General features: G+C 33.9%; 4 protein-coding genes across 4 annotated transcripts in view; 1 reads left to right on the forward strand and 3 right to left on the reverse strand.

Annotated features, from left to right (window-relative positions):
- The window catches only part of LOC111703646 (periodic tryptophan protein 1 homolog), a gene marked incomplete at its 5' end in the record, with an annotated part of 3,814 nt that extends 964 nt beyond the window's left edge, over positions 1–2,850 (reverse strand). The window contains 6 exon segments of the mRNA XM_023475667.1: positions 367–450; positions 636–735; positions 1,152–1,379; positions 1,544–1,835; positions 2,277–2,413; positions 2,525–2,850. Of these exon segments, the coding sequence (XP_023331435.1) occupies positions 367–450; positions 636–735; positions 1,152–1,379; positions 1,544–1,835; positions 2,277–2,413; positions 2,525–2,850 (1,167 nt within the window).
- Positions 2,851–3,187: 337 nt separating this feature from the next.
- LOC111704016 (NADH dehydrogenase [ubiquinone] 1 beta subcomplex subunit 10) lies at positions 3,188–7,297 on the reverse strand. Its single transcript, XM_023476129.1, has 4 exons — positions 7,102–7,297; positions 5,286–5,379; positions 4,035–4,201; positions 3,188–3,368 (listed from the first exon to the last, which is right to left on the reverse strand). Exons 1-4 carry the CDS (start codon positions 7,266–7,268, stop codon positions 3,203–3,205), a joined length of 594 nt encoding a protein of 197 aa, XP_023331897.1. The 5' UTR covers positions 7,269–7,297; the 3' UTR covers positions 3,188–3,202.
- Positions 7,298–10,470: 3,173 nt separating this feature from the next.
- Positions 10,471–14,589, forward strand: LOC111704009 (GDP-mannose 4,6 dehydratase). Its single transcript, XM_023476117.1, has 9 exons — positions 10,471–10,708; positions 10,867–10,980; positions 11,287–11,397; positions 11,514–11,620; positions 11,720–11,830; positions 12,296–12,380; positions 12,844–13,031; positions 13,573–13,669; positions 14,027–14,589. The coding sequence occupies exons 1-9, from the start codon at positions 10,496–10,498 to the stop codon at positions 14,099–14,101; spliced, it is 1,101 nt and encodes a 366-aa protein (XP_023331885.1). The 5' UTR covers positions 10,471–10,495; the 3' UTR covers positions 14,102–14,589.
- Positions 14,590–15,790: 1,201 nt separating this feature from the next.
- Positions 15,791–24,346, reverse strand: LOC111704151 (polycomb group protein Pc). Its single transcript, XM_023476296.1, has 8 exons — positions 24,237–24,346; positions 23,939–24,024; positions 21,875–22,281; positions 20,861–21,296; positions 19,349–19,516; positions 18,017–18,341; positions 17,460–17,534; positions 15,791–17,113 (listed from the first exon to the last, which is right to left on the reverse strand). The coding sequence occupies exons 1-8, from the start codon at positions 24,270–24,272 to the stop codon at positions 17,030–17,032; spliced, it is 1,617 nt and encodes a 538-aa protein (XP_023332064.1). The 5' UTR covers positions 24,273–24,346; the 3' UTR covers positions 15,791–17,029.
- Positions 24,347–25,469: the final 1,123 nt, after the last annotated feature.

A 25,469-nucleotide genomic window follows, 5' to 3' on the forward strand; every position in this document is an offset into this window, starting at 1 on the left:
AAAGATACAGAATACAGAATACAGGATACAGGATACAGGATACAGGATATAAGATAAAGATACAGGATAAAAGATGAAGATGCATTATACATGATGCAATATGCACGATGCAAGATAAAGGATGCCAGAGAAAAGTTTAGAAAAAGGATAGAAAATAAGACACAAGACGAAAATTTGATGTAACGATGAAACCTACATGGGACCAAAATTCATCTGTGACGAAATTTGATTTTATTGACAAAATAGATAAAGGACAATACAGAATAAAGGATATAGAATACAGGATACAATAGTTATACAGGAAACGGGATACAGGGTACATTATACAATATAGAAGAAGAAAATTATTAGAATCGACCAACCAACCTGAATGAGACCAAGATTCATCTGTCGTTCCATAATAAATTCTGGTTTATTTCCCCGAATATCCCAGACTTTCATACTTTTATCCTACAAAATATTTTGTTAAACTAGATAAAATTAGAAGTTCTGCATAAAACTAAAAGTGTATATAGACACAGTAAATAATCATTTACTGCTGAGCTCAGAGATACAGCAACCAGGAAAATAGATTTAGAGAACTTACCGCTGAGACAGAAACCAAGCAACTAGGACAATGGGTTTAGAGAACTTACCGCTGAGACGGAAACCAAGCAACCAGGACATTGGGTTGAAAGAGATATACCAGTAACATCCTCAGTGTGTGCAGAAAGAGTCCAAGTGGCAGTTTCAGTTCTAAGCAATCAGCAATTAAAATAATAATTAGAATAATAATGTTAAAATCAACACCTTGGTTCAAATTTATCAAGTTAAAGTTTAAGAGAAGTGGTTCAACTAAGTCTACGTGATTTAACACTTCTTCTAGTAGCTCGCTAATTATTAGATCTGAGCTGAAAACTTTAGAATGATGGATAGCAGGATTAATGCTTAATCCACTCTTTTTCTTAATCTCCAGATTAAATATTGCTTATACTCCTCATGAACTTAATCTCCAGATTAATTAACAGATCGGGATTAAGGATATCACATTCTAAAGTTTTCATCTCTGGTCCTAGCATTACTATTTTAATCTTTCTTTACTTTCATGCCTTTCTTTTGTTTATTTTAAAAATCAAATCCAACTATTTTTGATGTAGTTACTAATATCTAACCTGACATCTATACAATGTATAGTACCGGCATCTGTACACGCTATACACTGGAACGGATTAAAATGATCCCAGATTACTCGCTCCACTTCTCCCGTTACTTTCCACTTCTTGTAACTATCTTGAGTTCTACAGTCCGCCACTCGAACCTTTTTATCACAGCACCCGGTAGCTAACGTCTGAGGATCAAACGGATGCCAAGCTAAACTCTGAACCTTCTCTTTGTGATATCTAAAAAGAAAAAAAATTATTTTTAAACCATTTTACAACTTAAAATCAGGAGAAATTTGTTGGCTGCTTAGTTAAGAGAGGAAAACAAATATAAAAAATAAATATTTGGTGAGGTGAAACAATGAAAATACAAGAAAGTTGTGAAATAATAAAAAATATTTTACTTGAGAGTAGAAGCAACTGATTTTTGTCCAAGATCCCAGAGTAGAACTGTTTGATCAACGGAACCACTGGCAAGTATATGCTCAGCTCCCTGATTCCAGGCTAGAGCAAGAACTGCATCAGTGTGCCCAACCCCGGGGATATTCTTCTTCTTCTTTGCCTTCCTACCCAGGGTGAAGGCGGGTTCAAGACAATCTACTATATCTAGATCCCAGACCTGGATCTCAGGCTGCATAGATCCAACCGCAACCAAGCTTCCTTTAGTGTCAGATTCAGGATCAAAGGATAACCATTCTAAGCGAGAAAAAAAAATTAAATAAAACAAACAAATGAAAAGTTTGTAGGCGTAATTTTAAGTGACATTTCATTTTAAGATTGGCATGTCCGGTTAAAACACAACAGTACCTTCAAATAAACCTCTATCTGAGTAACAATGAGAAAAATTTCGTATTTTTTTCTACATTAAAACGTGTTGAATTCTGACAGTAAAATTAATAATCGGTGTAGAATAAGTTTTAGTCACTTAAAAAAGAAACCACAATTAAAATAATCTTCAGCCAAAATGAGGATATCTCGTTTATTCTTCGTAAAAAAACGGAATCAGCGAAAAGTTTTGAAGGATTGAATATTCTCAGAGAAAAAGAGCATAAGCTCTAGAAGTTCAAGAAATTCAAATAACAGAGAAATCAAAATGTAAAATTAGGGCTGGTGCAAGATTCAAATTTTGAAAATTACCTAAAGCCAAGGGTAGTGAAGGAAGGAGAAGATCATGATGAACATACAGAGCATCCTCGACATCATTGTATACATAGACCTCTAGGGTAGCGGAGTCTCCCTCAACATGTCCGGCCAAGATGAGGTTATCTGTTCCTCTAGAATTAGGCTGTCAAACAGTGCGTCAAATATAATCATGTCAATCACAAAAATAACTATTGTTCACTACTTATTCAAGATATGAATTTTAAAAAATAAATATAGTATACCTGATTTTAAAATCCTCCACATCCTCCTCGTCCTCATCTGGTTGCTCCTGGTCAAGGTAAGGATCCTCTCCAGGATCTGCAAATACCGTCAGATCTCCCAGTCCAAACAGTTTCTTAGAGTCAATCCCATCCTCCTCATCGTCATACTCATTCAGTCCATACTCATCCTCGATATCCTGATCCGTCTTATCCTTCTTTCCTTCGGTCTTAACCGTGGGAGAATCCTCACCGTCTGCAATATTCTCTTTCTCATCTGAGGAGTCCTCGTCGATGTCAGCAATTTCTCCCTGAAAATATATTATTATTTTGCCATGTTTATCGTTAATGTTTGTTAGGGACAACCGTCAGAACAGAATTATGTTGAAAGATAGATAGATAGCTGCAACCTCTGGTAGCGCTTCTATGAATCCAAGTCATCTCATTAAATCTAGTTAATTATTAACGAGCATTTTCTTTTTTGGTCTTAAAAACAGAAATAACGGAAGTATTTTTAATGATGACTTGCGGCTCATTCAAAAATCCCCGAACTGACGATAGATGTCGTTGTCGACACGAAAACAAAAGGTGTCCCGAGTTTTTTTCTTAAAGGATTTAAAATGTGAAAAGAACATGTTCTACATGTACATGTGAGATTTTTAAAATTATAATATAACATTACTTTATGTAATTTTCTTAGATTTATATAAAAACAATTGTATATCCGTTTTCATCGTCTGTTTTGACCCCCCCCCCCCCTTGGGAGTAACTGTACACAACAAACCTATGTTTCTGCTTCATGAAGGCTGCTTCAACCCTGGGCTTCAATCCAAGCTCTCCATATTTAACAAAGTAGTTCTGATGTGCTCTAAAAAATTAAAAAAAAAACTAGCGACAAGGGAAAGTATTTTTACAAATCAAATCAAATCATATTAGTAGGGAAGGCTTCAGGCTCCTAAATGTGGGTTTGAGTTTCAAGTCTTGTCGTTCTAAAAGTGTCTGAAGAAACCGAGAATAAGTTTAACTAGAAGCAGTTAGATTAACTTCTTCTCTTATGGGTGCAGCCGACATCAAAATGAAGCACCTTTCTATTTCAAGTTGATTTCGACGACACCAAAAATGTTGTTAAACCAGCCATGACTAAATCAACAATTTCCTCCGAAAATTCAGCACTTAAAATTGAAGATTTAAAATTAAAACTAAGTTTATTTTTTAATGGCATCGCATTTTTTGTTGCAATGATTAAATTCTTTAATTTTATTGAGATTTTATCTTTTTTCACTTGTATTTTTTCGTTTATTTATTTATTTATTCATTCTTTTACATTTTTGTTCTTTTTTATTTTTTGCCATTTATTTTTTCTTCTTTTTTGCCATATTTTATCTAATATACATGAGTATATAAAAACAGTGTCGTAATTATAATAAAAACATACAAATTATTCAATTTTTGGTTAAATTTAAAAGAAGTATTCATCATATGTTTGTTTAAAACTGATAACAGAGCTGCCATTTTTCTTTATTTAAAAAAATACCTTTCAAAAGTTTCCAATATTTTTCTGCAAGGATGATTTGACCCCTCGCTAACATCAACAGTTGGACCATCACGAGGATCTCCCCACTGAGCAGGTCCACTACCCTTCTCGTAGAATATACAGTCGTCTAGTCTGCTACGCAAGATATTGACGATTTGTCCTTCAACCTTCAATAAATAATTGAACTTTATTTCTTAGCATATTTGGTCTTTTTTTATTTTCATATTTTTACAAATTACGATTTTTAAGCGACTAGAATTGATAGATACATGTTTTTAATGCAGGTAATCGTTTTCCCAATATTCTTTTTTTTCTGTCCACTTATTCACTTTAATTAATTATGGTGCATTATCTGCATGCCCCCCCCCCTAGGGTGCCCCTGAAAAAAATTTCCAGATGTGCTACACATTTTTTAGGAAGCATTTTAAGGAGCTTTAGACATTTAGTGAACAAGTTTTGCAACGCGTAAAATCCCGGTTTTTGTGGGATATTGTCGTTAGGCCCATTGAAGTTATTAAGACTTAGATAATTCACCGAAAGTTTAATAACTCCATGTTCTTTAAAGATATCGAAGTTTTGTTTTTTTTTGCTTTGTGAAAAAAAAATTTCTTTTATGTTGCATTATTTGGCCAACCAAGAAAAGTTGAGGTGAAAATTGCACCAGAAACGGTTTTATTTCATGGATTTTTTGGCCAATACCTTACAAATTTCCCTCTTAACTTGTCAATAAAACATTTTTTAGGCCATTTCTGAACTGTAAAAATATTTTTAAGTAGAAAATTTTTTAGTTAAAAAAAAATTATTTAAACAACTCCCAGACAAAAGGTGTAAAAAAGACGCGATTTATCACCTTTTCTGAATACTAAAACAATTTAAAAAATATTTAATGCAAAACAATCTGGGAATTTTTTTCAGGGACACCCCCCCCCCCCCCCCTGAAAGGCGATAAAACAATTAAAACAATTTCTTCCAATGTATTTCTGATCCTGACTCCCCCTCAAAAAAAAAAAAAATTTCTCAGAACAGAATTTTCTGGTTTCAGAGGGAAAACCAGATTAAAATATTTTAAATATGACTGCTCTATTAATAATAATATTTTAACTATAGTTAACACTTTACCCCAATGTATTTTTACACCCCTCCTAGAGTCACACATGATTATTCCTACAAAAGTGAAATCATATGATTTACTGTCCTCAAAAGGAAATTAGTTCTTTGCAATAAGTTTTGAACTAAAAAACGACTTTTAACCTTTCTATCTCTGAGAAACTGGGCATTCGCTTCCTCTCTGCAAATAACGTCGTCTACATAGCACTCGTCAATGGTTGGTACGCGGCGTAGACTCCTAAACAATAAGAGTATTTTATTAATCCAGTCATAGCGAAACCAGTATATTTATAATGAAATCTCAAACATAAGCATTTAATAGATTTCTTAATTTAACATGATCTTGTTCTTGTTCTTTTCCTTCTACTAATGGGTTTAAGAACGCGTTTGATTTCATTATATTCAGAGTAAATGTAATTTTACTTTGTTTGAATTCATTCTATTCAGAGTAAATGTAATTTTACTTTGATTGAATTCACTCTATTTAGAGTAAATGTAATTTTACTTCGTTTAAATTCACTCTATTTAGAGTAAATGTAATTTTACTTTGTTTGAATTCACTCTATTTAGAGTAAATGTAATTTTACTTTGTTTGAATTCATTCTTTTCAGAATAAATATAATTTAACTTCGTTTGGAGAAATCGGAGAATTCTAAAGTCTGTTCTTAACTAAATCTAGGTTATTATGAGATGTCAAGTTTACATTAGTTTAACTCTACCTTTCTGCATAGCAGGACCTAGGTCTTTGCAGAGTCGCTTCTAACAGTAACTAGGAGAACAGAGACACAGAGAAAAATGCCAAATCCAAGTTAAACGTTCACACATAATAAACTTAAGATATGAAGGAAATTGATGAGAAAAACAAGATAATCAACAAGGAATGCCTGCATTCATTTGTCAACGCAGTATTGCCCTGAAAAACAGAGGTTTTATACCTCCATGGGTCTGGGCTAGCTATGGAAAACCTTGACTTGCACTCCTTAGAAACAGGTCTGGTTAGCCAATTTTAAGTAAACCTTACAATCCATGGGAAACATATTAATATCCATCAACCAGGGATCTTCCTAATGTGGAGAAGCATCAAGTACAAGTATAATTTACAAGTACTGCCCAGGATGTTCTTACACATCAGTTTCAAGGCTCCAATTGTTGATAATCTACTCCTAGCCAAAACTCTTATCACATTTGTCATTATTTATAAGTGGAGGTTCTGACATTGGGTCCTTTTTCTTTCCTCACTCTTTAATAAATAAGAAACATTTATTGTGTACAGATCTATTTTTAGTATAGTCATAAACCTGTTAAGTAGCAAATTCCAGAAAACTTGCAAGGATTAGTATTTCAATTATAATTGTTCATGGGTTCAGTGACAGCAGCCGAGATATTGAATTTAAAACATATACTGAGCTAAGCTTACTAGCAAAGGACCAGAAATATCAGACAAAATTAGAAAAGAAGCAGAAATTGGCAGAAATCTGAACCAATGAATAGATCAGAATGAACGGACTAATTAATTCTATTACCAATTAATTTGAAAATATCAAAAATAAACGTTGGGGTGTTGTTTCCTACTTGGGGTTTTCGGGTTCCTGGAACCCCCCTCCCCCCCCCCCCAGGAAGGGTCCCGGGGACCAAAGAATCCAAAAGTGGGAAAAATTGGAATGCTGAAATAATGTAATACTAATATACATGTTCGTAATTATCTTTTATAAATACCATTTTAAAAAAATTGTTAAACATTCGAAAATTCTTTAAAGGAAAACTAACCAAAAATATCAATTTTTGGAAGATCAACTTTACGACAATTCTTGGATGATATACACCATCATTACTGCTTGTTTTCTCCCACGGCCATATTTGGGCCGGCTAGATAGTTTCAGGGCATATATTGTAAATTAAACAGAAGTATTCATTTGCCAATTATTAAGACTGGAAATCTCAAATGTAACAAGAAACCAACCTGTGATACCAGGCCTCAGGTTCGCTAGTCCTGTTGGGTTCTATCACGTTCTTCCTGATCCAAATAGCGGGCTGGACAAACACAGCGTAACCCATCCTTACCATGGGACCCATGGTTGGATGATCATGGAAGAATGGAGGATCTTCATCAGTTCCAGTCCAAACCATAATCCTGAAATTGAATTGAACATTCCAACAAAAATTACGAGTTAAAGAAACAAAACATGAAAACTGTTTATCACGTCATGAGACACATATCAAGGGTTGATGGAAAACAGAATTTAGTAGAAGAAAATGACGGTCAACTCTAGAAAAGAATGTCACCCTCCGAATCTCATGTCTCTTTAATAAAACCCTCCTTATTTTATAGTACTGCATGGTCATTCAACGGCAATGTGAATCCTTCCGTAAAAGTAACGATACCTAAGGAAAGGGGCTTAATGACCGTAAATAAAAATAAATAAAAATCAGCAAAACACATTTTTTGAGCCAAAGCTTATCTACTTCTTGATTTCCCTTCGTTGGGATTCCATTATTCCATCCATTCACATCGCACAGCTGAGCGGCCATATTTCGAGATTTTTCTAGAAACCGGTTCTACGCTCATAAAATCTGTTTGGACCAATCACAGAATAGCTAAGGATGATCGAGACTCCTTTTTTATAATGTTTAAAAAATATTCAAATAAACGATACCAGTTTTAATTTATTCATTAATATAAAACTTTTTTCCATTTTAATTTTAAAACTTCTATTTTTTATAATGATTGCTTTTTATAATATCGTTCATCCCTAGTGCAAATTCAAGGGCTCTCATTGGTTGAAATAATAGGCCGCTTCAAGAAACCGTAATCCTGGTTAGCAGGGTTCCCAAGTAGCATTCTAGAAAGAGGGGGGAGACCAGAATTGTAGGTTGGATGTACACATTTAGTCGGTCAGATGTTCACTATTTGTAGGTCAGTTGTAGGTCCATGCAAAATTATAAATCCGATCTACAATTGATGATCATCTGACCTACAAATGTGTACATCCAACAGCTAGACAAATGTGTACATCCGACCTACAATCTATGGAAGTTCTCTGGGAGCAGGGGGAGTCAGGGTCGTCACAGGGCACTGCTCCCCAGCATAGCTTGCCATATATGAATTATACATTTCAAACTAACATAATTTATAGTTATTATCACGTTAACTTTAAAGATATGGAGTTAAAAACAACAACATTCAGAGGAAAATGCCGCAAACATTCTTAAAGTGAAACTTGAAACTAAAAAACGTAATTTTTTTTCTAGCGCTGAATGTGGCACATTTGGGTGGTGGTGATTACTCGTTGAGGAGTTCTGGTCTCCCCCCCCCCTCGTCTTATACCATCACTTAAGATAACCGGACTCATGGACTGGCCTAATTATTACTAGGAAATTAAGCCACGTATTTACAACTTTGATTCTTTATACGTACATTTGTTAAATACATGGGTACTGGACTATCTTGGTTATATGCTATCCAGCTACTTTGATAAGAGTTTAATCCCACATGTTAACCAAATTCAATCCAAAGAGAAAATATTTAGTATGAAAATGATAACATTTGATGATGAAAAGAGTTTTTTATGTCCAATTCTTTAAAAGGTTTTAAATACCCCTCCTTAAACAAGCCGTTCCCCCCCCCTCCCCCTCCCCCGACTCACGGAAAAGTTCGTTAATTAGATCGACCCCCACCCCAACTCAATATTCACACATCTACACAGTTTGTTTTTAATCTTTGTGAAGAAACAATCTCAAGGAATAATAATTGTCTAAAAACATTTTTTTAGAAAGTGAATATTTGCAAACTATCTGTTTTCCATCTCATAATCTGAGTTCTTTTCCCTTATGTCCATTTGACAGCCCAAATTTTTATTTTGAATAATCTTTTTGTTTGTTTATATTCTTGTATTTTTAAATTTTTTTTATTTTTTTTTTATCGATTTTGACGGTTATTATATCGTTAGAACTGACGAGGGTCAACCCAGACCGAAATATATTTTCAATAAATATGGAACTAACATCTACTTTTTTACTCTACAGAGGTTTGGTCCATCACCATCACTGAATTTTAATATTTATCTGTACTGAAGTCTATTAGTGCCATCAATTGAGCACTTAATCTTTCCTCTTTCCAGAAATTGGGGACTTTTATTAAATTATAGCTTTGTACTTATTATAACATAGAGAGTGAATTAATAAAACAAGACACTTGTATACCCCTTCTTATTCTTTCAGTTTTATCGTAAAATTTATTGTTTTCCCTGAGGATGATTATTTTTCTGGTACTCCAGCTCCTCCAGCCGAGAAAAATGTTTTAAGTTTTCTGCTCTGCTACTGCTTTGATACCAAAATAGAGTTCTGTAATTTCCTAGTAAAAAACTCAACAATATTTATCAAAATTAGTATATTTTTAGGGTTAGGTTAGGTTAAGACATTTTCTGGGCCGAGCGCTGCGGATAGGACAGGCCTGGGGGCCGAGCGCTGCGGCTAAGACAGGCTAGGGGCCGAGCGTCGTGGCTAGGACTGGCTGAGGGGCCGGGCGCTGCCACAACATGTTAAATTATATCCATGTCTTACATGTAAGATCCATGTACAAAATTGATAGGAGGGGGGGGGTCCAAAAAACGTAAACTAGGATATCACTCCAAAAATACTGTGGGGGTTGGAGTGATTTATTTAAAGATTTTATTCCTGTACACTAAAGGAATAGAAACTGCGACTTAAAAGGAGAAATATTCGAGAAATGTCAAGGAATAAAATGAAAACCTTGTTGTCAGATTTAAGGTGCCAGTAATGAGGCATTAAGTCCATAAAGAAATAAACGATAATCAATCAATCAATGACTCAAAACCTTGTTGTCGAAACTTTAAAAAAAAAAATTGGCAAAAGTTCACAGCAGTTCGTTAGTAAAGTCTTCTATATGTTGATTAAAAAATTATGGATAAAAATAATAATAATATAAAATAACTTTTTTAGAGAGTAAATTTTCTCCCCCCTAATATTATTACTCTTTCTTCCTTGAATATATTTTCCAGAAAAAAAAAACAACACAATTACTAAATGTGATTTTGGTATTTTGATCATTTGAAGGGAGCGCAATTATTTTTGGGAAATATAAATTCTAGAAAAGGGCATGAAGTTAAAAACATCGCAGTATCAATTCTCCGATTATATTGTTGTTTGTTTGTTAATTACTTTTTAACAATTCATTAAAGTTTGAACTAGTCGACGTGGGACCTAAATTAACCTTCTCTTATTAGGACCGAGTTATAGCAGCTGTTTTCTTCAGCTGCTATAGTTTTACAAGTGTTTTTAATTGACGAGTAGTCATTATTTCTCCTGCTCAAGTCACAGTAGCATTAAGACACAGGATGGAATCTGTTTTACATTGCAGGAAAAATATGGACCATGAGTCCGGGCAAAAAGTTGCTCTCATCACTGGAATAACTGGTCAGGACGGGTCGTATCTTGCAGAACTGCTCCTGGAGAAGGGATACGAGGTTCATGGAATTATTCGGAGAAGTTCGTCCTTCAACACGGGACGGATTGCTCATCTTTACGATGATCCGCAAACTCACAGAGAGGTACGAACAAGATACCATTGGTTTACGTCTTTTAAATTGGAGAAGATGCTAGCATCGTTATTATTATTAGTACTATGTTATCATTTACAGTCCATGAAGATATTTTAAAAGTTTATTCTTTTTTATTTTTATTTCAATAATTTATTTATTTTTCGCAGGGTAAGATGATTCTTCACTATGGAGATTTAATTGATGGCAACTGTTTGGTGAAAATAATTAATGAAACCAGACCAACGGAGATCTACAACCTGGGCGCACAAAGTCATGTTAAGGTTAGAATTTATCTCCCCTCCCCCTCCCTCCCCACCCAGACTTTTGTCTGTGTAATGTGGCCATAGGTCCGGGCCGATAGCACCGGCCGCATAGATCGGCGTATTTGTTATAAAATTGTAGTCGCATTAAATTGATAAAAATGTTTATCAGATTTTTTTTCTCCATTATAAAAAAAAATCCCCGATTTCTCTAAACGCCTTTCTCATTTATTTTCCTTTTTCTTCTCTTTTTTCCTTCTATCTCTGTCTCTTTTCCTCGGTATTTTGGTTTCTGAGGCTAGTTGGTTAAATATTTGAATTAACTAGGTATCCTTTGACCTTGCTGAGTATACTGCTGAGGTTGATGGTGTAGGAACCCTGAGACTACTGGATGCAATCAGAACCTGTGGTTTAGGGAACTCTGTCAGGTTCTATCAGGTATTTGATTATAATTCCAGAGTAGATCTTGAATTCGTATATTTAAACGAAGGATACGAATTGGTTTTGTCTGGTTTTTCTTAAAATATTCTTAAACTAACCCCGCTCTGATTAAGGCTTCTACCTCTGAGCTGTATGGAAAGGTCCAGGAAGTTCCACAGAAAGAAACAACTCCATTTTATCCCCGGAGTCCATATGGAGTGGCTAAACTCTTTGCATACTGGTAAATACTTACTCGATTTGTTATTTTTGTATCTTTCATAAACTACTATTTTTTAGTTAAAGAATAATAGGGTGGAATTTTATTAATTTCTGTACATAGGTCTGTGATAAACTACCGTGAGGCGTACAACATGTACGCTTGTAACGGAATCCTCTTCAACCATGAAAGTCCAAGACGAGGAGAAACGTTCGTAACAAGAAAAATTACAAGGTTTGTAATGTGATTGATGAAAAATAGTTTTGTTCAATACTTACCATTTGATTGATTGGTTGGTTGGTTGGTTGATTGATTGATTGATTGATTGATTGATTGTTTGTTTGCGAACAGAACTAGATTTAGAAAAAAAACTACGAGTAGAAAACAGGAACTAGGTCTAGAAAGCAGGAACTATGTGTTAAGGACAGGAAATGGGAGTATTAATAGAAATTAATTAGGATTTTAAAAAGATATGAAGAAAGAATACAAATGTTGTAATTGTTATGGCCAATTAATTCTTAAACACATTTTTGAAAATTTTTTTCTAAATTAACTAATAAATCAACCGAAATAATTGTATAAATGATTTAGACTATTATATCACAACGTCTCGGAAACTAAAGCAAATATATTCTTTCATAATGCGTTATTCAATATTTATGAATCTAGATGTACGGGATGAAAATTTGTTTTATTCAGATCTGTATCTAAGATACATCTGAACCAACTTGAATGTTTCGAGCTTGGAAACCTGGACTCTATGAGGGACTGGGGACACGCTAAGGTATAGGGTGATATATTAAACATGGAAATTTTTGACGACTTAATTATTGTCTTCAACTTACGTGGAATTCATTTAAAATGTGATAATATAAGTAACATACTTTAAACAATTAACCTTAGACACTCCTGCACTGGGATTCCCTAAATTAGTTCTCTCTGATTTTTTATTTTAAAGTTTAATTCGATATTTAAACATTTTAAGAAATCATAATTTCCTTTACCACCGAACCTTTTAACGAATGATATTATTCAGATTTTTTTTTGAATAATTTCGTACGTTATTTTTACATTTAACACATAATCTTAGATTTTCGGAGAAAAAGTTTTAGAGAAATTGGAATAAAAAATTGTAGAAGCATTAATTTTTTAATTTTATTTAAATCTTAGATATTAGAAATCAAAGTGAAATTATATCTCCTGTATAAATCCTTTTATGAATTCAATATTGATATTTTTACTCCTAGGATTACGTAGAGGGTATGTGGTTGATGTTGCAGCAGGAGAAACCCGACGACTTCGTCCTCGCCACCGGGGAGATGCACTCCGTCAGGAAGTTTGTTGTGGCGGCCTTCAAACATATCGGGATGGAACTGGTGTGGGAGGGGTCCGGAGATTCTGAGATAGGAAAGGAGAAGGGAACTGGAATTATTAGGTACGAGAAATTAAGGAATACTTGTCCCTCATATTGGCTGGAATCAACATTCTTTGTCTCAAAAGAGATCATTCTTATGCAGACACATATATTCAGGGGTTTTAATGATAAAGCAAATGAGCATTGAGTATGTAGTAATAATGATCAACAGTAAGGACACACTTTTATGTAACATACATACATACACCCATACATACATTCATACACCCATCCATACATACATTCTTACGTACATACAGCTTTATATGATAGGACACTAGCTAGGCTCATTCCTAACTTCTGTAAGGGTACGGTTTAGATGTGAATTAATTTATCTAAAAACAGAACTGAATAAGTCTGGTCCTTAAACACTCGTACTTTACTGTATAATTAGTTTAAACATTTTTAAGAGTGTTTAAGAGGTTTAATTGTTTTAAAAATTCGTAATTTTGTTAATTCATTTCATAGTTGAGCTAGAAGGCAGGCTGTTACTTCTTACTAGGTCACGAATTGTATAGAGATATTATTACAATTATTTCATTAATGAAAATTTATTGTTCAGATTGAAGGTAAACCCTAAGTTCTACCGACCTACAGAGGTTGAACAGTTGCTCGGAGATCCAACTAAAGCAAAAACACAGCTGGGTTGGAAACCAAAGGTATATTTTATCCTAACTTCAAATCATCGTAGCTATGCTCAAATCTAAAAGATTTCCCTTATTTTTTCCAACTATTTGGCGCTATTTTGAAGTTTTTTTCAGTTGTTTTTCTTTTTATCTGTTCAAGAGTTCTTACTTTGATAAATCCCTATTTTAAATCCTTTCTCTTAGCTCTGCTCAAGGGATTTTTGAGGCTTATTTAATAAAATTATAGATAGATGTAGACTTTTTAAGACTAAAGACTGGAATTTTGAATCGATCTGTCATTTACGGTGGTCGGTGTGCTAATGGGTTGTGTCTGCTTACCCCTGTTTAAGCATCTTTAATATTTTTTCTACTTTAAAACTGTCTGTTTAGGTTCAGTTTGATGAGCTGGTAAAAGATATGATGGATGCCGATATTGAATTAATGAAGAAGAATCCATCCGCATAGGACCACTCGCTCGATTCTTGTCCTATCCTCTTCTCCCAGTTCTCATCCTTCTCATTCTCTTTAACCTTTTTCCTTTCCTACTCTTGGTCCTTTCTCCTCATCTCCTTCTCTTCCTTTCTCCCCTCCTACTCTTTATCCTTTCTCCTCTTCTCTTTATCAATTCTCCTTCTCTTCATCCTTCCTCATCTTCTTCTCTTTATGTTCCTTTCTCCTTATCTCAAATCCTTTCTCCTTATCCTTTATCATTTCTTCCCTCTTTCTCTTCATCCTTTCTCCTCTCCATCTATACTCTGTGTGCAATAACCGAATATAAATGAAAAATCAAAGAACAACTGATTACCAAAGACAAAATCATTCCGTGATGATTGAAGGTTTGAAAACTTCCTTATCATCTCCTCTAAGAACATGTTTTGTGATGACGTTGCATTTTTGTGTGATTTAATTTTTATCTATTTAACTATTTATTAATATATTTCTCACGTTTGTTACTTTTATTTATTTACTATTTGAGTATTTAACTTTAATACTTACTAAACAGCAAATTATTGATTATAGTTGAAGTCATGGACTTCCGAAGCCAATTTTGTCTCAAAACATCCCAAACTGACCAAATTGCTCCGAGTTAAATTAGGATTCTCTCAACATAAACATTAAATTAAAAAGTTTTAAATTTTCTATATTTTCCGAAGAAACGACCAAGTGACCGGAAAAGTTTGTCAAGACGGTAAAAAAGTCCAGATTTTCGATCCTTCCCAATAATTTTTTCAAATACTAACTATCCTGGCAGTGGCACAACAGGAAACCTTTCAGCCGAAAATTTGGGGAAGTATTTTTAAACAAATAATCTACATAAATTGCCTTTAACATTAGGGATAAGAGAGGTTAACTTGGTAGTTGGTACGCATTTCAGTGGAATCTTTACCTCTTGAATATGTTTTCTTAATTCTGTTGATTATATAGACTACTCAAATAGATCCCTACTGTTAAAAAAAAGTTGCATCAATTTTCAAGACTGGGTCAACTTTAGTGTCGCAACGGTGTTAAACTAACTTACTAATACTTTATTATAGTCCTAGTCATGTTCGTTTTAGAATTACAAACCACTTAGTTTAGCAAACTTCTCATCTTCTCATCGATTTTGGCTGAAGAGCTTGCAACCTTGAAATCATTGCTTACTGTTACGACTCGTTATGATATTTAAAATTTGATCCAATTCATCCAATGAACAATCATGATAAAACATTGTATTTGTCTAGTGTACACACAGACTCATTTCACGTAATGAGTTGATTTTTCGGAAAACAAATGGGTATTAAACATAGCTTACTTGACGTTTCTCGAAAATTAACCATTCTTAGACAAGTATTGAAATATTTTGAAATAACCACTGGCAACACTGGTTAGGTAGACATATTTTTAAACCAGTATTGGAAGATTTTGTATTAACCACGGGCAACACCGGTTAAGTAGACATATTTTTAAACCAGTATTGGAAGATTTTGAAATAACCACGGGCAACACCGGTTAAGTAGACATATTTTTAAACCAGTATTGGAAGATTTGGAAATAACCACGGGCAACACCGGTTAAGTAGACATATTTTTAAACCAGTATTGGAAGATTTGGAAATAACCACGGGCAACACCGGTTATATATTATATATTATATATAAACATTAACTTTTCTCGAAAAGGTTAAAATTTTATTCCATGAAGATTACATAATTGTGATTTACATGTTAATATTAACTAAATTCTATAAACAGTTAACACACTAGTCTACAAGTACAAAGAGATTCATTTAAGAAAACTGCTACTAACTCGACATTTCTTATTCAATAGAGGTCAATGTAATAATTTTAGATGGGGTTTCCAATGAAAGATTAGAAATTAGTAAAACTATTATTTTTTTGGTGATAATAAAATTTCTTTTATGTCTGACAAGAGAATTACCGCCATTTAAACCCACTGGCCTAATTCCTACTCTTGTCTGAAATCCTTACAAGTCAAGTAGAAAAATAAATTCATGCCTGAATGAAAATATCCATAGTTGCACGGTTACCAATCTGTAGTATTACAGTGATAACCAGAAAACTCTGAAATAGGAAGACGATTTTACAGCAATACTTAAGTGTAATTGATGTTGTTACAAAGCAAATAGTTTTACTATTCACATATTAAATCACAAATAATGTAAAATTGGTCTGTTTACTCTAAACAATTGTTGTATCCCATGAATATTGGACTATTTAAAGTCATAAATTAAGGGCAAAATAGTCTTACTATTCCAGAGTATTTTCTGGTTATCACTGTATTAATGAAGAATTGAAATTAAACAAAGCTAATTAAGGAATTAGCACATGAGCATATTTTCACGCTAAATCTCTTAGCAGAAATACCGAGTGAAATGGCTTTTTAATCCTCATATTATTGGTTTAATTTTGAATATTTTATATTTTTTAAACATTGTTGTAAATTGTTTAGAGAGGCTAAACTGAGGGCAGAGGGTAAGGGGGGGGGGGAGAAGAAATCTGATAAGAAAAAAAAATAAAACAATTTTTAGCAGTTTTAACCAAACCATGAACAAAATTCATTGCTGTAAAATTTACACAATAATTACAATAATTGAAAAATTGAGATTTAAAACTGACATTAATAATCGACTAAGCTAATAATATTTAAAAAGGTTTAGACTAACCTTAGAGAAATTGACATGCATGGTACATTTATACTTAGCTATTCATGTTTTCTAAGAAATTGATAAAAATATAAAAAATATAATTAAATAAAAGCAAAGAAAATTATGTCTTTGGAAGTATCTTTGTAAATTAAAAGCAATATAAAAGATGTTTCCAGCGTGTAAAATTTTCTTGCCTAAATTACTCTATATACAATCCTAAATGATGAAAAATCTGTGAAAGGAAGACATCTATTTAAATTCACTCGCATCAGATTCTATTCTCATCTCCTTCTTGAAGAATCCACTGGAGCTTCTCGACTCAACCATTGTTACCTACAGTTTTTAAAGGAATTGAGTTTATGACACAAACTCTGATATTCTAATCCCTATATCTTTGCAACTTAATGTCATAGACCCTTGAAGCTCTGAATAGATCAAATAATCAAAGTATTACACCATCAGGTTGCAAAGATAAAGGGATTAGAACATTACAATTTACAATTACATTACAATTACAAATCTAAATTCCTTTGTTTTAAATCTTTGATGAATTTGTATGAATTCAGGTTCAGGTACGTTTTAAACTTATGGTTTTTAAATATTGAATAATGCGTTACCAGGCTGGGATCTACTTTTTCATTAAAATCCTTTAGAAGAAAATGAAAAATTCTTTACTCACCGTATTTCTATTAGTATCCTGGGACATGTTCTCCGGTCTTGATTTCCAGTGGTCAGGTGGATACCATTCTTTTAACTAAATATATCAGGATATAGGATACACTTCGATTTATATGGTGGATACCACTTTTTTAACTATTTTGTGTTCAAGTTCTAAGATAAACCAATATGACATACGCCACGCAATGCGTACTTTGAGAAATGTCAGACATCTTTGGTAGGTAATAGAACCAAAAATTAAAAATATCGGTGAATCCTTTTTTGGGATAAGTCCATTTTTATTAAGTCGTAGAAATCTAATGCATTTTCAGGCCTCAAGTCAAATAAAATTGTAGTTTCTGTGCTTTTTGCGATATATTTTTAAACGTGAAAAGGAGGGCCCCCAAATTCAAAGCCCAAAGTCGCCTAACTACCTATGTACTGTCAGAAAAGTCTTTTTGGCGTAATTTTATATGATTTCACTCAAGTGACTTTGGACCGGGGTTTTGATTTTTGACTGCTAAAGAAAAGTGCAGAGGATTTGTAGGATAGGTATGGTGGATATCAATTATCATTTACCTGATAAATGTCCTCAATCTCATATTCTGAATCCTCGTCTGTGGAAGAATCTGTCGACGGTCCAGACGATTCTCCGGCCGAATCAGATTTCCTGTTTCCGATCGTCAGCTTTGAAATCGGAGTGGAGAGATTCATCTCTTCCTTCTTCCTTTCAAGGATCTCCTGAGCAATCTTCTTGGTGTCCTTAAAGGTGAACGGGTTGGATCTTTTGTGTGTCTCCATCTTGTTTTCGTCAGATTTACGTTTTACAAAAATAGATCTTTTCATCTCCTCCTTCTTTCCTCCGTCATCTTCGGAGGCAACACTGTCAGATTCACTCTCCATACTAAATATAAGGGGTACAGAAAGTACAGGAGATGCAAAGTATACAGGGAGTACAGCGGGCACAGGAAATATAGAGGAAACAAAGTATACAGAGGACATAGTAAATATATAGTATACAGACTAAAGAGGGCACAGGAGATACAGAGGGTACAAAGCTTACGGGAGATACAGAGGATAAAGAAGATACAGAGGATACAGGAAACACAGAAGATACAGAGGATACATGAAATACAGAGGATACAGGAGACTCAGAGGATACAGGAAATACAGAGGATACGGGAGATATAGAGAATACAGGAGATTTAGAGGATACATGAGATACAGAGGATACAGGAGACACAGAGGATACAGAGGATACATGAAATACGGAGGATACAGGAGACTCAGATGATACGGGAGATACAGAGGATACGGGAGATATAGAGAATACAGGAGATTTAGAGGATACATGAGATACAGAGGATACAGGAAATACAGAGGATTCTGGAAATACAGAGGATACAGGAGATACAGAGGATACAGTAGATACAAAGAATACAGGAGATTTAAAGGATACAGGCGATACAGAGAATACAGAGAAAATAGATAGAGGATACAGAAGATACAGAGAATACAGAGAAAATAGATAGAGGATACAGAAGATACAGAGAATACAGAGAAAATAGATAGAGGATACAGGAGATACAGAGAATACAATGAAAATATATAGAGGATACAGGAGATACAGAGAATACAGAGAAAGTAGAAAGATGATAAACCCGATACATACAGAATAGGCGAGAACGAGGATAAAAGAGAACCGCGGATAAGATTAGATAATTCGATGTAAAAAACGAAGAATAATTCATGTGTAAAGATTGGAAAACAGGACTCTCAGAAAATATTAAAGATTAAGATTACAGAAAGTCTACAGAAACACACTAGGCAATATGGAGAATCAAAGGGATTCAGTGGATAGCGTGAAAAATGTGAATTCAAAAAATATTTTATTATTTAATCAAATCTTACCAAATCTCCAGACGTTTGTTCTTCAGTACCGGAGTATCGTCTACATCCTGATCCAGGAGCCGACTCTCGAAAGTTCGATCAGAATTCGGGGATTTCTTGATCGCTATCCCGATCTTAGCTTTCTTAGTTCCATCTTCTCTATAGTCACTGCAACTGCTACCACTCCGCCTAAATTATTTATATTATTTAAGAAGTGTAAAAACAATTGTTTTTCAGCATATGACATATGTAAGACATGTTAATACATTAATTTTTTAAGGGGCTTTTAAACAGTCTAAATTTAGAAAGTAGCTTTAACTGACATTTAATGTAAAGATGGCAATGTATTCCCAACGAAACCCTTGAAACCTTAATTTGATCAATAATGTTGAAAATATTGTTATTTTTCTAAAACTAAAATTTATTTTCTGGCGAAATACACAAGTTTCTTTGTAGAGAAACCTAAATTAAAAATAATCAAAAAGTCTTTAAAATGATAAATTTGATATATATTTCATACTTGATCAGACAAAGCTTTCACGGGTGTCCGGGTAAAGTTGGGAGTCTGACATTGCCATCTTTGCATGGAGGTTCAATTGCAATTACGCATACAGGCCTTTTAAAAGGTATGAACTATTTTAAATTTTTTATACGTATGAACTAATATAAAATAATATAAAAAGTTCCATTTTAAAAAAATTGGATATATTATTTCAGCAGTAAATTTATAATTTTTATTGTCAGAAAATGATAGGCTAATCCATACATTCAAAAGCTCATTGTAAAAATTGGAAATAAAATTCCAAGGATAGAAAGTTATGAAATAAGTTTGTTCTCCAACAAAACTCTTGTCTTCTAAACTTCACAATACTCAATTCCAGTCTAGCTTGAGTTAGGGGAAGGAGATAATGGCTTAAAACAGACAATTTACAAATCAATACTTCTTCTTAATTTGTTCAAGCGATTTTTTAGAAAAATGCCAGAAAAAGAAAAGAAGAGGGTAAAGAATAGTTGGTTTCTATAAAATTCTTACAAAAATTACAAGAAATGTTACACGAAAAAGAAAAAAGAAGGCCATGAACAAAAATGGGCACAAAACCATCACAAATATGAAATAAATATTTTGAAAACATATAAAATAATATATTTATATTTATCTCTATTAGGCTGATGTAACGTAAGAAAAAGTAAGAAAAATAAAAGGTTCAAAGAATTGATGTAATGTAATACAACTTTCTAGACGATTAATATGTCTTTTATTATGGTTTACAAGTTTCAACAAATATAAAACACTCAGTTCGCCAATAACAGACCCCCCCCCCCCCCCCCCCCCAAAAAAAAGTATTTAAATAGTTTCTAGAAAAAGCCCCAATACAATAAAGGGAAAGTTACGGGGATCCTCAGATGAATTTTACTCCTCTCTCTTCCCAAACAAAATAATTAATGAATTTTTTTTGAAATTATTGTAAACATACTTTTTCTTTATTTAAAATGCAGTTCTTGTTTCCATCTTTAATGAGAAAATCAACTTACTTTTGGTCTGGACTGAGAGCTCCCCTTGGGCTGACAGATTTATCCTTCCTTTCCCTCGTAGGACTTAGATTCTTTACTCCGATACTTAGAGGTTCCTTGATCCTAGGACTGATGGATGCGTTCTTCGGTCTAAGACTAGCTGGAGGCTCCTGTATCCTGGGACTAGCAGGGACTTCTTTTATTCTGGGGCTCGCAGGTTCTTTCATTCTTGGACTTGGAGCTGTCTCTTTTATCCTTGGACTTAGAGACGAGTCCTTGATCCTAGGACTTAGTCCAGGATCCCTTGAGCGTGGACTCATTGATGGGTCTTTAATCTTGAGAGATAAACCTAGATCTTTTATCTTGTTAGGTTCGTGGTTCTCCAAGAGTTGATCAAACCTCTGGCTGATCCGAGTCAGGTCATCTTGTCCTTTGCGGGGGCTTTTTATACCAGGACCTGAAATTAAAGTTTGTTGTCCAGCTAGTTTTCTCTCTGCTAATAATGGTTACTTTTTATGATTTATGAATGGAAATTAATTAAATATTTTTTGTATAACATCTATCCGTCTACATTTATTATTTTTATTTATTATATGTTTTTATTACATAATTTCAATGCAGTACTTTATCCACTGATCATCCTTCATACATATTAAAACATTACATTAGGTTCAAAATATACTACTTATCCCTCTCTAGCCTCTACATCTTAACTCCTGCTAATTGTATAAATCTTTCATATTTAAAAATTTAACTATTAGCTTTAACAGGATTCATAGTTTGAACTATTAAAGGTATACGACATCAGGTTGCAACAATGTAAGGATCAAAAATGTAAAGAATATGAGGAGCGCAATTAGTTCCTTTAAATACTTCCTGCAAACCACACATAAGCTTAGAAGCTTAAAATCTCAAATTATAAAATGATGAATATAATAGTAAAAGAATAAGGACAGAATAATTTAATTTTAAAGTGAGCTCAAAAACGGAGTTAAGAGGACCCTTGACAAACCTTGAAAAAATTATCATTCTTACCTGGAGTATTAGATCTGCTACTTGGAGGTGTATCCTCTTCAGAACTATCCGAGTCCTTGTGAGATTTAGTCCCGGAGCTCTTGTGTCTCTTCCTCTTCTTCTCCTTCTCCTCATACCTCTTCGGAGGTTTAGGATTTCTCCCGGACAGGGTTTGCATCAGGAACGCAGGTTTCGGAGATTCCTCCTCCTTCTCCTCCTCACTAGACTCGGAGTCATCCTCTTTAGTTTCCCGACCCACACTCTTAGCTCTCTTTCGTCCGTCCTTCTCTTCTTTTTTGACCGGTTTCCGCCCTCGTTTCAGGGCAGCAGCTTCAGCTACAGATACTATTTTAGCAGCTTCCTTCCTGACAAACTGCTGAATAAGACGAGGATCTAGAATGTTCTCCTCTGGTTCCCAGGTTGAGAATCTAGAAACATAAATCATGGTTTAATTAAGTCCCGAAAATACCAGATTGATGAAAGAATCTTAACCGTTTAATTCTTTATTTCTGTGCTATTTGAATCCAGCTTTAGCTCCCACTGTACACAATTATATAGACTTGATCTAGGTGGACTTATATTTCAAACAAGATATGAAGCGTTGAAATCACTGAAAACCATGTTCAACTGTCCAGGATTAGCCAACTCTATCCTAGTATTGTTAAAGAATATAATTTTTAATAAAAAAAAAATGAATTTGACTGGAAAATAACAATTTCAAACTGAATGACTGATAACATTTAGAAAACTAAGTCATCCCTGAAAAATTCTTATTCTCAAGATTTGCACCGGAAATTCTTGAGTTAAGGTTCATGTTTTGTCAGAAAAGCCCCCCCCCCCCCCTCCCCTACCTCTCTCCCCATACCCCTGCTGATAATCATTATAAAAATGTTTGTAGTTACATGTTATAGGTTCTTACTTTGAACAGAACGCGACGGTGGGAATGAAAAGTGAAAAAAAAACCGGTGGAATGAACGTCAACAGAACGGTGGGAATAAACTTGAAGATAATAGTGGGAATGAGCGTCAACAGAACAGTGGGAATAAACTTGAAGAAAACGGTGGGAATGAACGTGAGCAGAACAGTGGGAATAAACTTGAATAGAACGGTGGGAATGAACGCTAACAGAACAGTGGGAATAAACTTGAAGAGAACTGTGGGAATGAACGCGAACAGAACAGTGGGAATAAACTTGAAGAGAATGGTGGGAGGTAGGAATGAACGTCAACAGAACAGTGGGAATAAACTTGAAGAGAACGGTGGGAATGAACGTGAACAGAACACTTGGAATAAACTTGAAGAGAACGGTGGGAATAAACTTGAAAAGAACGGTGGGATTCAACGTGAACAGAACAGTGGAAATAAAATGGTGGGAATGAAAGTTAACAGAACAGTAGGAATGGAAATAAACAGATCGGTGGGAATGAAAGTTAACAGATCGGTTGGAATAAACATGAACAGAACAGTAGGAAAGTGAACAGAACGATGGAAATGAAGTGAACCGAAGCAAATGGTATGGAGGGAATAACAATGGTATGGAGGGAATAACAATGGTATGGAGGGAATAACAATGACCGAACGATATAAATAAAAGTGAAGAACAAGGAGGAGGTGGAATCAAATGGAACGGTGATAATAATAGAGAATAGAAAGTTGGAAAACCAATGTGGGAATGATTAAACTGAAGAGTAGGGATGAATTGATACAATCGAAGGTAGGGAAGTCATCAGTGGGCATAAAATAAGCTGGACTTATTGAAAAGAAAGTAAACTGAATTAACGGGGAATAAAATTGAACAGAAGGATGGGATTAAATTAACCAGGAGGATGGGAATGAAAATAAGAAGACGAATGGGATTGAAATTAACCAGAAGGATGGGAATGAAATTAACCAGAAGGATGGGAATGCAATTAATCAGAAGGATGGGAATTAAATTAAATAGAAGGATGGGAATGAAATTAACCAGAATGATGGGAATGAAATTAACTAAAGGATGGGAATGAAATTAACCAAGAGGATGGGAATGAAACTAAGGAGACGAATGGGAATAAAAGACTGCAGAGTGCAGAGTAGTAATCTAAATACCTTGGGCTCCAGCCTTTCCATTTAACCAGGTATTCAGTTTTCCCTTTCTTAATTCTCTTCTTGGTTATTGCTTCAGCGGCAAACACCTACACGAATAATCATTAAACCATTTGTATACATAAGTACATAATTTGTTGTACAGTTATACACTTATACATCCAGAGATCGACAACATTGAATCCGAGATTTTTAAATTGGGTCGCCCCTATTGAACTATACTTAGCTTTAAAAAGTGTGCAAAAGTAAATTCATTTTACAACTTTGTTACTTTTTTTTTAAATGAGGAAAAAAGTTTTACCTGATCTCCTAGTTCATGATCTTCCATGGTCTGCATTCTAAACAAAAAAAAATAGAAGTGAGTTATCCCGTTTCTTTGTGTAAATAAGGTTGAGTTGTAATTTTAAGGATTTTCCACAAAAATTACCGGAGGGCCATTAAGAATGAGACAATATCCCAAGAATGTAAGGCAAGGAAAGTCAATTGCGGTTGTGTATACTCTGCGTACATATTGAAACCAGTTCTCTCTGGGCGGAATTTGTAAACAATAATAGATGCATCAGTGTTCGTTTAGTATCCGAGGAGGTTAAAAGCATTACATTTTGATAATTTTGATAATTTTGATAATTCACATAATAGTTTCCTATGACCAGAATATTTCATTGATTTTTTATGTGAATGATGGATCCCATGTCAGACTTCAACATCCGTCTTGTGTTTACATTAGCGCCCAGAGACAGTACACTGCAGTAATAAAGATATGTACACTTCTGAAATGACTTTCCTTGCCTTACATCCTTGCAATATCCTATCTTTATTTTGTTGAAATACAAAATGGAAGCAACTAAAAATTGATTTTAGTAAAGCTTCTCTTTAAAGAATTGTTCTAACGGACGAACTAGTTTGTTTACCCCCCTGGGTCTCATAACTTGTAACAAAGTATACGAATACAATATTTTATAGAACCAACATATTTAGTATTATTTACCAACAATATAATACAGTAAAATAATATTATTATAAACAAATAAATTTTGTTCATAAAACTTAAAATATCTTAAATCTAAAATATTTTTTTTATAATTTATTTGATCAAGAATCAATAAATATTAAATAACTTTCAGTTTAACTTAACAAAAAAAGTTTGATTAAAAACACATGGGATGAGACCTGTCCCAAGTGAAAGCTGGATATCTGTTGGACTTATTTTGACATTTTTTTTAAATTTGATCAGCTCCTTCTTGGTAGTTATAGACCATTTTTGGGACACCCGAAATACAGAATAAAACTCCTCTGCGATATCTTTTTGTCGCACAAGATAAAACGTTTACAATCACAGTTTTAGATTACAGAGAACTTTCTCAGCAGTTTTTAAAAATATTGACCCTTACTCGCTCTGGAGAAAAACGTGTTTTTTCTCTTTCTGTCATAATGACCTCAATTGAATGTTGTTTCAATAAGAACATGTTTTTGTTGATATTTTCTTTATCTTGAAAGATTTAATAAAAAGTATTGAAACACTTGTAAAATCCAT

This window comes from Eurytemora carolleeae, unplaced genomic scaffold, assembly GCF_000591075.1.
Source record: "Eurytemora carolleeae unplaced genomic scaffold, Eaff_2.0 scaffold73, whole genome shotgun sequence".
NCBI lineage: Eukaryota > Metazoa > Arthropoda > Copepoda > Calanoida > Temoridae > Eurytemora > Eurytemora carolleeae.

What these genes read in the sequence shown, in the direction of transcription:
- LOC111704151 (XM_023476296.1), bottom strand. Translation starts at nt 24,272, where the DNA reads ATGCAGACCATGGAAGATCATGAACTAGGAGATCAG. An exon ending in ATCATGAACTAGGAGATCAG is followed by an intron (nt 24,025 to 24,236) that starts GTAAAACTTTTT and finishes TTATTCGTGTAG; the next exon opens with GTGTTTGCCGCTGAAGCAAT. An exon ending in AGATTGAGGACATTTATCAG is followed by an intron (nt 17,535 to 18,016) that starts GTAAATGATAAT and finishes TGATATATTTAG; the next exon opens with TTAAAAGAATGGTATCCACC.
- LOC111704016 (XM_023476129.1), bottom strand. Translation starts at nt 7,268, where the DNA reads ATGGTTTGGACTGGAACTGATGAAGATCCTCCATTCTTCCATGATCAT. An exon ending in CCTGAGGCCTGGTATCACAG is followed by an intron (nt 5,380 to 7,101) that starts GTTGGTTTCTTG and finishes CTTATTGTTTAG; the next exon opens with GAGTCTACGCCGCGTACCAA. An exon ending in AGTTTCTCAGAGATAGAAAG is followed by an intron (nt 4,202 to 5,285) that starts GTTAAAAGTCGT and finishes TATTTATTGAAG; the next exon opens with GTTGAAGGACAAATCGTCAA.
- LOC111704009 (XM_023476117.1), top strand. Translation starts at nt 10,496, where the DNA reads ATGGAATCTGTTTTACATTGCAGGAAAAATATGGACCATGAGTCCGGG. An exon ending in GGGACTGGGGACACGCTAAG is followed by an intron (nt 12,381 to 12,843) that starts GTATAGGGTGAT and finishes TTTTACTCCTAG; the next exon opens with GATTACGTAGAGGGTATGTG. An exon ending in AAGGGAACTGGAATTATTAG is followed by an intron (nt 13,032 to 13,572) that starts GTACGAGAAATT and finishes TTTATTGTTCAG; the next exon opens with ATTGAAGGTAAACCCTAAGT.